At 26.2% G+C, this 13,190-nt stretch overlaps 1 protein-coding gene across 1 annotated transcript; it reads right to left on the bottom strand.

The window, feature by feature from the left end:
* Positions 1-3,589: 3,589 nt before the first annotated feature.
* Mo25 (calcium binding protein Mo25) lies at positions 3,590-11,719 on the bottom strand. The gene is made up of 8 exons (XM_015514770.2): positions 11,142-11,719; positions 9,342-9,447; positions 8,687-8,854; positions 8,504-8,622; positions 5,583-5,751; positions 5,337-5,501; positions 4,488-4,592; positions 3,590-4,426 (listed from the first exon to the last, which is right to left on the bottom strand). The coding sequence occupies exons 1-8, from the start codon at positions 11,150-11,152 to the stop codon at positions 4,241-4,243; spliced, it is 1,029 nt and encodes a 342-aa protein (XP_015370256.2). The 5' UTR covers positions 11,153-11,719; the 3' UTR covers positions 3,590-4,240.
* Positions 11,720-13,190: the final 1,471 nt, after the last annotated feature.

The raw sequence follows: 13,190 nt of genomic DNA, 5'->3' as shown, positions 1-13,190 counted from the left end.
AGCATTCAGTATCACATTCATGCAATCATGCGTAGGTACTTGTGTACCTATAGTGGTACCTACTATGCAAATGCACACGTAAAAATGTATACTAATTCATATTTAATTTCAGCCTAACAATTATATGTACGTGTTTCAATTTGAATGGGAAATTGCTGACCATTATTACGGTGGTAGTATAATAAGTACCTGCCCCCTCCATCACTTCTTATATCATTATTATTATTGTTTACCTATTTAAGATTAATTACGATATGCGTATGGTTAAGTACATTTTTTTGTGTAATGTTTACATAAATAATAACGGCTATATGCTAAATCCCATTCGGCTCCCGTTTTACAAAAATTTAAGAGGACGCTACACCCGCATACGTTGTCTTCGTCTTACAAACGCATAACATAGCAAATTGTATGCTCAGCAGATCACGTATAGCTCCGTTAGTATAAAATTTAGAGTAAATTGACCTCTTACTAAAATTAAAGGTAACATTATTATCGAGGGCATCTCGAAGGCTTTTTATTATATTTTAATTTTAAAGTGAGTTATGTGTATTTTAAGATATACAAACAACTTACAATTTTAAAATACACATAACTCATTTTAAAATTAAAATATAATAAAAAGCCTAAGAGATGACCTCAATAATAATGTTACCTTTAATTTTTGTAAGAGGTCAATTTACTCTAAATTTTAAACTAACGGAGCTAAACGTGATCTGCTGAGCATAAAAGTTGCTATGTTACGCACTTGTAAGACGGAGACAACATATGCAGGTGTAGCGTCTTTTTAATGATAGGTTAGAACTATAGTTATAAATCATAAGTTGAAATAAAAAATAAAACGTGTCAGTGTTTTTTTATTTTGTAAAGTAGGTATGTGAATCATAAAAATTATAGTCAAAAAAATCAAAAAATCATAGGTAGATTTTTGTATATAGGATATTATATTATTGTATTTATAAGATGGGTTGATGGGTAGTTGTTTTCGTAACTTGACTTATTCAGATATAGGTAGATATCTCTATGTATTGTAGTAGATATTAATATTTATGATTTTATTAGTAACATAGTAAGTAGATAGGTATTTATAGGCTATATTATAGAACTATAATTATTTGGGTAACTAATGAGATATAACTAGGGTTTAGTGTTCGGATTTAAATGCCATAAGAATATAAAAAAAATTAAAAAATTAAATATGCATTATTAAATAAATTCAAATTATTATTAAATAATTAGTAAGCAATTAAATTGTACAAAAAATGTATAAATAATCAATTTAAAATAAATTTCTAGTAAAATCGGCTAATTGGATAAGTTAAAAATGAAAATAATTTATAATACATAGTACTATAATAGTACTATGTAGTACTTATATTGAAATGAGGTCAATTATTTAAGTCATATTACGAGAAATAGGTCAAAAATGTCCTAAAAAAGTGTTTGTGGTTATGGCACGGAGTACTTGAAACATATTTGTAGCTTGGAAAGCATAGTGTAAGACATTTCAAAAAAAAGATGCAAATGCATCAAAATCCGAGCCCTAGTTATAACAATATAGTAAGTTAAATAAATTATGTCAAAATAATAAATTATAGTATTATATTAGATTAGTCATTTGAGTAAGCGATTTTTCATTAAGAAAAAAAAATTATTATTTTAAAAAACGTTGGTAGATAGGTATTACTGTATTAGGTGTACAAGAGAATATCTTTTTGAAAAAATATCATTCTATCTTCAACAAGAGGTGGTTTACCTATACCAGGAAAACTTAATTGTGAGAGGGAAATGGGTGGGAACTGTATATTACAATACTATTTAAATACCTAGATCTACCTAAAATACCATACAAATTGTTCTCATTTCGATTGAAGAAATTAAGAAATAGTAACTTTTCATAATAAATAATGTAATATAATTCTTCAGTAATATTTTAATTTTTATGATAAATAGGTTTCAAAATAATTTTGAATAATAATTACAATACTAGTCAAATTATTTTAATGTTACTAAAAATTCAAATTCAAAACCTAAGGCATTTATGTTTAAAAAATACCTTTAGCCAATTTCTATTTTGGATAGACCGAAATTAAATTACTTCAATTGATATAGTTGGGTCATACAAACATATTGTATACATTCATATAAACAATTGGGAGTGATGTAATTTTTTGGATTGAATAATAAAACATAGTTTTTATAATACTATATTAATAAAAAAAGGCATAAGTAACGGTTAGTTACAATCAACCAGTTAACTGTCTCTAAATTTTTTTTTTTTAAAAAGCATGAAATCATAAATCGTAATATTCTACCGTATTTTGAACTATTTAATATTAATTATGTTATTGTTGTATAAAAGACTTTTTATGAGGCATGTTCGATAAATATCCAGACTAAAACTTTTAATTTAATAGGTAATGTTAGACTAAAATAAACTAGAGATAATGACTATTATTTCAGTATGATATAATAATTATCATTATATCTCCAATTAGTCATTGACAATGTGCAATCAAAGTTTGTTGTTTTGTATAAAATCAGGATTGTTAATATTATGAAGCAATGCACATTTAGTACATTTTGTTTTAAAATTAGCTTTTAGAGATGTTTCACTAAGCTGTTATTATGATTTTATAATATACAGATAAACCATTCTATTGTTAATAAGGGCAGCGGCTAATTGCATTCGGCCACTGAGACTATTAACAATAGAATGGCTTATCTGTAAATTATAAAATCTATGACATTATGTAACTATTGACTGGTTCAAGCATTTAAAAGAGGTTTGATATCCACAGAATATGATCGTGACTCAGCATCTATTAACATCAAAAACAAATGATATTATTAATTTTGTTTGAAATAAAATTAGAAATATCAGGAGAAGTAGCCAATGACGATGTCATATCAATTGGTATTTGTTATTCAATTTCATCAATTGAGGATGAAGAGTGTCTACAACATAACCAAAATTAATGCCAACATTTTTAACTGAGGAACAAATGGAATGTTGCACTGTAGCGAATTTCAAAATAAAAATTAGGCTTCTAATGAAATAAGTTTTATAAAATCAATTATTATGGGAGTTGAAACTTGGTATACGTATGGATATAATACTGAAACTTAAGTTCAATCGTTCCGATAGAAGTCCCAACATTTACATTGTCTAATCATGACAGAAGAGCTAAAGATTATAAGCGTGGAGGATATTTAAAGGGGGTTTAAAAAATTGGAAGACTGTTGGAAAAATTGCATTGAAGCTAAAAGACACTATTTCGATTGTGATTCAATTAAATAGTTTGTATGATTGAAATATAATTTTTAATACTATTATTCGGGGTATTTATTGAATAAACCTTGTATAATTCAAGTATTATAATGTTTAATATTATATTGACTGTTGCAATAAAAAAATATCACATAATAAAATTATTAATATTAAAAATATTTTGAAAACGATTTAATAATGCTTTCGTGATACTCTTGTAGCAATATTAATAATTAGTAAACCAACAATTATTAAAAGGACAAACAATCAAATAATTTGTTGGGTAAATTTCCTAAGATTTTAATTTAAAAAATAAAATTTAATAGTGAACGGCGAACCTCGTTTAATGTATTTTTTTAATGCATAGGTAACAAACATTAATGTTTTTTTAGAAGTCCTTTCATACAGTATATAAATATAATTAGTTAAATATCTAATTATAAACAGATTGTTTATAATTATAAGGATTGTTTTTCTATCAAATACAATGTATAAACAATTTAAAAATGTTAAATACAACATTACTCTAATATAAAAACTTATTTTTCTTCTTAATGATTACGTTGATTATCCATATAAACACTTGACAAAATTATACTCATACACATATATATTATGTATATAATATGTACATAATATGTATGTGTGTTTACTAATAGAAATTAAAAAAACATAAAAAATGAATACAATAAGATTGCACCTACATTCCACTTTCAGGTGTTATAATTCCTATTATGCAAACAAGTATAATTACATTTCTTTAACATTGAGGCATTTGTAAAACAAAAAATAAATAAATAATGTTTATTATTTTGTTACGAGTAAAAATTTTAAATGCCCCAGCAAAAACCAAATTATATAAATGTGTTATTACCCCTAAATATAATCTAACTTAAAATAAAATCATGACAAGTAATATAACTATCAACAACCCGAATAGTCATAGTTTCGAGTTGCATATACCCTAAATCATTGATCACTAGTCGTGGGTTTGAGCTCTTTAATTTGTTTGATCAGATACGCCTTTTCATCATTGAACTGCTCATCTTCAGATCGTTCAGTATGAAATCTTGTCAAGAATTCAACCAACTTGTCTTGGTTACGAAGCAAAATGTCGAGAATAGGCTTGGGTTTATTAGGATTAGCAACAAATACCTAAAGAAAAAAAAAATAACATAACATTATATTGCAAATATTTAAAAATTAAAAATTATACCTTAAAAACATGAAAAGCTTCAAATTGGATATTTCTAGATTTTTCTTTTAACATATTCATCATCAATTTTAAATTGTCAGGATTTGATATGTAACGAGTCATAACCTAAAACAAATGATAAAAAAAAAAACACTTATTACAGTTCAATCGTTTGGAAAAAAATCGGATTATGAACATATCTAATGACTTGTATGGAATTAATAGTTATTTTAATTACACATTATTAATTACGCGTTCATCAGAGTGATAAATAATGCCAGTCTTCAAACAAAAAGATACCTTACAAATTTAAGGTAGACCTCTTGATAAGATATATTCGGGATAGTCGAATTGCACTTATTACCTACAAAGAAATGGTCAAATTGCACTTGGATTGAAAAAAGGTAATGGTTGAACTGCACTTGGGTAAAAATCAGGTAGCGGTTGAACTGCACTCATTCATAAACAGAGTTTAACAGTTCGACCACTACCTGTTTTTAACCCAAGTGCAGTTCGAACACTATCTTTTATTAAACCCAAGTGCAATTTGACCATACCCGGCATAGTAATGTCAAAAACAATTATTAATTTATAAAAAAATTTAATAATTTGTATCGGACTTTGTAACGTTTTTGATGTCAAGGGCTAAAAACAACAATATTATTCACAGGTCACAATTTGAATATGATAAATATCAAATTTATTTATATGAATTCACAACTGTTAAGTTTATTAATTTAACAAACAAACAACATTTTAATCAACAATTTTCTGTTAATTTTATTTTAGTTTGTGATTTTTAAACAAATTATAAATTTTACTAGAAATTTGCAGATTGCTGACACCATGCTTATATTATTAAATAAATACCGTAAAATTATGACGGTCTAACAATAGTTCACCAAGTAACTTGAGACTCTGGCGACGTGTTACATAATTTTCAGAGTTCAGTAGTTGTTGATAATGTGTGAACACTTTATCATAGTTGATTTCAAGGAATTCAGCACAGAGTGGTTTGTGTCTGGTCAGCAATTCCTGCGTTACAATAATAATAATAGTAAATAAAATTAGGAAAAAAAATGGCCAGTGTATGTTCTTAATAAATTAGTATACAACCTTAAATGTAGAAAATGCATCTGAAGCAATATCAAAAGTTGAAACTTCTACATAACGGAAAAAATTGAAAAATTCTTTTGAGTACAGCATTATTTTTGCTAAAGCTTCATATCTAGCACATTCACGCAACATTGTTCCACAGTTAAGAGCTATTTCTTGATGTTCATACCTTTAAATAATATTTCTGTTATTCATACAATAATATTGTTAGTAAGCACTAATAAAAATCCAAAAAATATTCAACAAAAATAAATATAATTTAATTCTTAAATCCACAAAAATATTTATTTTAAATATTGATATTGATATTGTACTCTAGTATTAACGATAAAGATAGCTAATTATGTGTTTGCACTTAGTATTTTATTCAAACAATTAATTCATTTAATGGTTTAGTAAAATGTAGTGAAACAACCAAACAGAAGTCACTAAAACATCATGGTTAAGGGACCTTTAACTCAATATTGATTCAATAAATGTTTAGTGATTGTTCAAGCAACAAGGCAATAATCTATAAAATTATTATTTTCATAGATAAAACAATATAGCCACCATTGGATAACCTTTTAAATGACCAAAGCACATTTGTCATAAAAATAATTTCAATAAATAAAAATAGTAAATAAATTATTATCCTCAAAAAACAAAAAGAAACTTGAGCCATCATGATCAGTATTTTCAGAGTAGAACTATTAATTTCTTATTTAAATATTCCATACAATGTTACACTTTTTACATCTGCTTATTGTAGTTAATTTATATTGGTTATATATTTGTACATAATAAATAATGATACAAGATTTTTAATCAACAATAATATTATTTGCTAGGGACATTACACTGGCATTTTTGTCTAAATCTTATAAGTGCATAACATAGACAATTTTAAATGGTCACGTTTAACATTGTTAGTTTAAAAATTAGAGTAAATTTGTAAAATTTAAAGGAAAGATTATTATCCTAGACAATTCTATAGGGTTTTATTATACAGTCAAGTCTCAATAACTCGAATTTCAAGGGAGGTAAAAATTAAATAAAATTCGACCTAAGTATTTTTCGAGTTACATAACATAAATTTTTTAAAAATACAAATTTATTTGAATTAGATATTATTAAATGTATATTTATTAACTACATTTACAATGAGATTATATTTTTTAACTCATTCCCTATATAATATGTGTCAATTAATATAGTAGTTAATAATTTTACCTATGACAGTCATACTTGATCCTGAAAGAATTACAACTCTTTCATTACTGTTTTTTTCTTTTGAATAATTTTAAAACTAATGTTTGATTTTAATAATAAAATTTGATATGACTGAGCTATTTATGCACAACTTTTTATATATTTCACCTATCATGACAAATAATGCATTGAGTGTATAGGAATTTCGTAAGGATGAAAAAAATTAGAGATTTTTGAGTTTTGAGACTTGATTGTAAATTAATTTTAAAACGGGTTATAAGTAATTTAAAATTATAAATTGTCTGTACAGCTTAAAACACTCACAATACACTTTAAAATAAAAAAACCAATAGCATTAATTAAGAGGACAACACAACCATATGTGTTGTTTTCGTCTAACAAGTGCGTAACACAACAAATTTTATGCTCAGTTGTTTCAATTTAGCTCCGTTAATTTAAAATTTAGAGTGAATTGACTCTTATAAAAATTAAAGATAACATTATTATTTAGGTTATCACAGAGGCCTTTTATTATATTTTAATTTTAAAGCAAGTTATGATTATTTAAAGATATACAAACAATTTACAATTTAAAAAATACTTGCTTTAAATAACTCGCTTTAAAATTAAAATATAATAAAAAGCATCTATGATAACCTAGAAACTAATATAACCTTAAATTTTTGTACGAGTCAATTCACTCTAAATTTTAAACTAAAGGAGCTAAATTGGAATTGTTGAGCGTAAAATTTGCCATGTTACACACTTGTAAGACAATACATGCGGTTGTGGGCTTGTGGCGTCATCTTAAATAATAATTTTACCATAAAATTTTATAGGAGGTTAATTTACTCTATTTTTTAAACTAATGGAGCTAAACGTGAACAGTTGAGTGTACATTTTGCTGTGTTAAGTACTAGTAAGACAGAGACTATCTATTTATCTAACTATATCTATTTAACATTTATACTTATAAACATTATTAGATAATGATATTGAATTCAATATTTAGAGTTAAATTATGAATTATTATAATAACAAAAAACAAATCTACTATTTTATAGAAATCGATTAAATAGATTCAATTCTAAGTATTTATTATCTTCAACGTGATATTCATCTTAGGACTCAGACTTAACCTGTTTATGATAGAAATTGGATACAATTCTGAATTGTAATTTTAAATTTTTTTTATAGTTTTATATGATGTACAGTGTTAAGTTTTATGTAAATTTATAAATACTATAGTAATATCTAATGAAAATAAAAATATAAAAAGCTTCTAAATGAATGACTACAATCTCAATATTTGTTGGAGCATAAATATTTTAAAATTACAATAATAGCATATTATTATAGTATAATTTTTTTAATTTTAGCTGAGATATACAAAATATAACAGTGTTATAAACAATTTAGAGCCTCAAGTTAACATTTTTTAAACATCATAATATTGATTTCATTTATTATACAGCTGAGTCATAAAAATTTAGTTTTTCATCTCCTCTCCAGATGTGTTTATAAATGTCATTAATTTATTAAAGTATTTAATTTGAAAAAATCTTAAGCCAAATTAATTTCAAACCTCATTGAGTTTTGAGTTACACTGTTACAGAGACTCAAATGTATACATATTATAGCAATGCACATTGATTTAGTAGACCTCAAGATATATATTTGACTTAACTTTTAAAAATAAATACATTTAATATCAACATATACTAACTTACCCAGCAATAAGAGTAAACAGGATTTCAGATTTTGCACAGATATGTTCAACAGTAGGTGATCGGCTACCTAATTGCCGACGAAGAACATTATTAAAAACTTGAGCAACGTCCTTTTTTCCCTGTCATGGTAAAATATAAAATTTAAATTAATTTATTTGAATAAAGTCTATTTTAATTACATACTTCAAAGTCTATTTTCGTCAAATTTTGTACCAACATCAGCAATAAGTTGTTGTTGTACATTTCTTGTGCTAACTGAGCAACAACAATATCAGACAAAGGCTCAGTATCAGCAGTTCCATATAATAAATTCTTTATGACTAAAAGGTTCTTGCTAACATCTTCCTGTGCCTGAAATAGCATAATTATTAACAAATATTAATATTATCAAGTAGTACACATTTATATTTATTAATAGTTCAATAACATTAATTAAAATTATACCGAGCAAACCAAACAGTAAACTAAATTATTTGTTATTACTATTTAATTAACAGTAATTGATTTACACTTTGATCTTTATGTTAACATTTAATAATCACATAATGTTCAATAAAACCTACCAGTATCACTTGAAATTTAAAAAAAACTCATCATATCTATTGCATAAAATAAGTATGATAGATCATAAATGTTTTATTTTATGAGATTTGTATTGCATTTAATAAAAATAAATGAATAATCAAATTAAGTACAAGGCAACTGTGAAAACTAACAAATTAAATGCACAATACTAATCAAAAACACATAAGCATATGATAAAAAAAATATTTGACCGAGAAAATAAACATAATATAAAATAAATTAAATTGTGATTTTAAAGTTAAAATATACTTACTTTTTCCAACTTTTTATCTCCTTTTTCTAATGCTACAACAGCTTCTTTTATTTGCTTTACTACTTCCACTGGGTTTTTCTGCGATTTTCCAAATAACGGCATGTTTCTAAAATATATAATACGATTCATATTAATGAAAATTAACTAAATATTATAACACTATTATTATTTATTCGTATTTGACAGAAATAATAAACTATAATAAATAGGTAAATGGATCACACTAAATATTTTTATAGAATTAGGAGTCATGTTGATAAATAAGACCATAGTCACTAAAAAACGATGCATACATGTACAAGTATATTATCATAACATAGCATTACAGCAAAGATAAAATGATGTATAATTAAGATAAGAGTTTTAAACATTATTAATGTTATCTTTTAATATTGCGGTACATTCTATTATATTTGGTACCTGTTATCTCTTAGTAAATATTATTTATTTAAAAGTATTAATAATACAAAATAATCATTAAGAATAATAGATTCATTGATAATGATTTTGGTTTTGTATAGGAATAATAAATTGTATTCAACAAAATATTTTAATAATAATAAATTACGGTAGTGTATAACTACTTATAATTTTTAAATGGTGTAATATAAAAAAATATAATATATAATCATTTTAAATTTATAGTAAATAAAACATTTTTTAATGAAAAAATGATATGTTCAACAGCTTGGAAAAGATCCAAATATACTTATAAACACAAAAATCACTATAAATTAAGTAGCTTAATAAATAACTAATATAATAAATAAAAAATTTACTAGGAATTCAATAATGAACTATTTCCATTATTATTTCTAAAGATAGCTTCACAATAAAGAATATTAATTATTCATAAACAATAACTATTGCTGATTGTAAGATAATTATTTATTAGATTTTAACATTAAGGTGATAAACTAGGATATATAATAGAATAAGGATGTAACATAATATTATGATAACTAAGGTAGTAGCTAACAATAGGTAATAAACAAAGATAATATTAATATAATTATAGATAATAATATAATTTAAACTTGAATAAGTTATTTCTCTTTTGTTGAAGTTAATTTTAAAATGTTGTATACATATTTTTTATTTAAAAAATAGATAACTAATATTTATAAAAATATAAAGTTTAATAAAAAAGAGCTGTTGCCCTTTAATAATTATTAAGCTTTACTGTGTTAAATATATTAAATATAATAAATAAATATATCATCAAACATGTGATGTTAACCTGACAAGCTTTGAATTCACGTGAAAGTACTAAAGTTATTGAATTATAATAAGAAAATTATGAATTAGAAAAAAAAATTTATGAACACTACTTTGTATGGTAGAACAAGTTAAAAATATGTTTTAAAAATGTCGGTTAAAAAATTTAGTAATAGTATTTATTTAATAGGTAATTTTACCCTATGATACAAAATTTAAGTTAATGTGTATATAACATAATAGGTAGTGAAAATAGAGCATAGCACATATGATATTTTAAAAATTGTAATCATTGATGAAATAACTGTTAGCTACACAACAACAGTCAAAGATGTTTTTGACTCTAGACTGTGGCTAGGAATGAAGTAATATCACTCAATTATTGACTTAAGACATGGGGAAAAGATGTTAACTATAAAGTACAATAACAAATTTATCGCCATAATGTCAACAGGTTAGTAGGAAATGTACGATCGACGATCTACTGATGACTCGTCACCTTCGCTTACAACTATATTATATAGTCTATATACGGTTCATTCGGGAACAGTGGTCGACTCAACTAAAGTACATCACACTCACCCGGTTAACATAAGACGCACAATATGCAGGAGGTATAAGTTTGTTGATGTCCTGAATGTAATAATGGCGACGGGCGTCTATGACGGTCGTCGAGTCAGTTGGCTGGAGCTCGCGCGTGTATGCTACGGCGGCGGTTCAGATAACACAACTTCAACAACAACAACAATATAATAATATTATTGCAATCAACTTGTCTATGAGATCCGTGGACAAAGCCGCACCATCCGCAAACGACAACGAAGTTGATTGTTTAGATGTACTTAGGCGAACTGTGCGACAATACGATCACCAATATTATTATTATGTAGGTGTATTATTGGGAGAGTGAGCGTCCTTCCGTAATCTGTTATTGTGTTTACTAATCACGTCCTGCAGTCGACGGAAGACGGCGATAACATTCAAATGTGTACAATTTTATTATTATGATAAACTGAAGTACACTCACACTGTCTATTATGCAGTACAATATTGTTATTAAATCGGTGTATAGAAATGAGATAGGTACGTCCTGCTATCGGCTTACACATGCCAAGTATTTTCGTCGAGACGTGCGGGCGAGTGCTTGAGTGTGTGTGAGTAAAGTGTGTTTGGTACTATACGCGCGCGCGCGCGCGTGTGTGTGTGTGTGAGTGTGTGTTTATAGTGCCCATTGCACAGCGGCGCTGCTGCAGGCTGTAGCAGTGCAGCAGCCAAGTTCTTATCATAAGTGAAACAAAACAGAAAATTATGGTTCATTTACAATTATCACGTATTTTTATCGCACACGACATTATTTATTATTATCTAGTATTTAATTGTTATTATCCTGATTCAAAAGTGCGTATGTGATGATGAGGAAGAGCCGAGGAAATGATATAATATTATTAATATTATGAATTATGATTGAACGAGACTTGCGTTTGCTACTTGTTGGATTATTATAAATAATTAATATCTTCTCGTATCATACTCGCCAAGCTGATCAAACCGTAGAAAAGATATTAACTATGGTTGGTCCATTAAATTTTATTAGAAGTAATAAATAAAATGAGTTATGGGTTGATCTCTGGCTTTTGGGTCTGGAGAAAAAATTCAATCAAATTTAAAATATTCGTGGCCCTTAAAAGGGCCGTTTTAAATGGTTGGTTCTTCAAAGAACCATTTTTATTGATGTACCTATAGGTACCGCGGTGGTGGCCTCCTGTGTAAATCGATCTGTGAAAATATCAGGATTCAGGGATGGAAAACGTTTTTAATTTTTTCGTTTTTGTTTTCGTTTAACGTTTTTAAAAACGTTATTTTCTTATTGTTTCCAAATAACGTCTTTGATAATTTTTTTATATTTATATATATTATATAATATATTCTTATAACTTATATAACTGAGTTATAAATTTTAAGTTATAATTATTGTAACGCGCAATATAGAAATGCTAAATGCACTTGAAAGTTAAAAATTCAAATTAATTATACTTAATATTTAAATGTTAAAAGTGCATTGGTAAAGATTAAAACCAAAAAGTAAAGACTTAAGTCTTAGAGACTAAAGTGAAAAACTATTTCAGGTTTCTAGAGTAAATAATAAAAATAATCCAGAACTCAAAAATAATTAAATAATTAAATAATGTATAATACTATAATTTATTTCCGTTTTACGTTTTTGTTTCCGTGTTTTGTTTTGTTTCGTTTTCGTTTTATTAATTGTTTTGTTTCCTTTTCGTTTTATTAATTGTTTTCGTTTTTCATTTTTTTCCGTTTAATAACGTTTTCCATCCCTGGAAAATATAATATAATTTAAAATTATGGTCCAATCATATATTCATATGTATCAAAACTCTCGAGAAATGCTGTACAAAATATAATTTAACTTGTCCTTTCTTATTCGAATATCCATAAGCGTGCGTAGGTATTCTTGGCAGGGGAGGCAATACTTTAGCTAAGGAGGTCCAGACTCCAATCCCCCCACCCGATTTTCTCCAATTGGTAGGTATAATATTATATTTTGGTGTAGAGGAAAATCTCGCAGGGGAGGCAACCGCCTCCCCTGCCTCCCCCGTGCGCACGCTTATG

Source organism: Diuraphis noxia, unplaced genomic scaffold (assembly GCF_037042655.1).
Source record: "Diuraphis noxia isolate RWA-SAM2 unplaced genomic scaffold, SU_Dnox_SAM2 contig0001, whole genome shotgun sequence".
In the NCBI taxonomy this organism is placed as follows: domain Eukaryota; kingdom Metazoa; phylum Arthropoda; class Insecta; order Hemiptera; family Aphididae; genus Diuraphis; species Diuraphis noxia.
The sequence above is the reverse complement of the archived record's forward strand: the minus strand, read 5'-3'. Positions and strand labels throughout refer to the sequence as shown.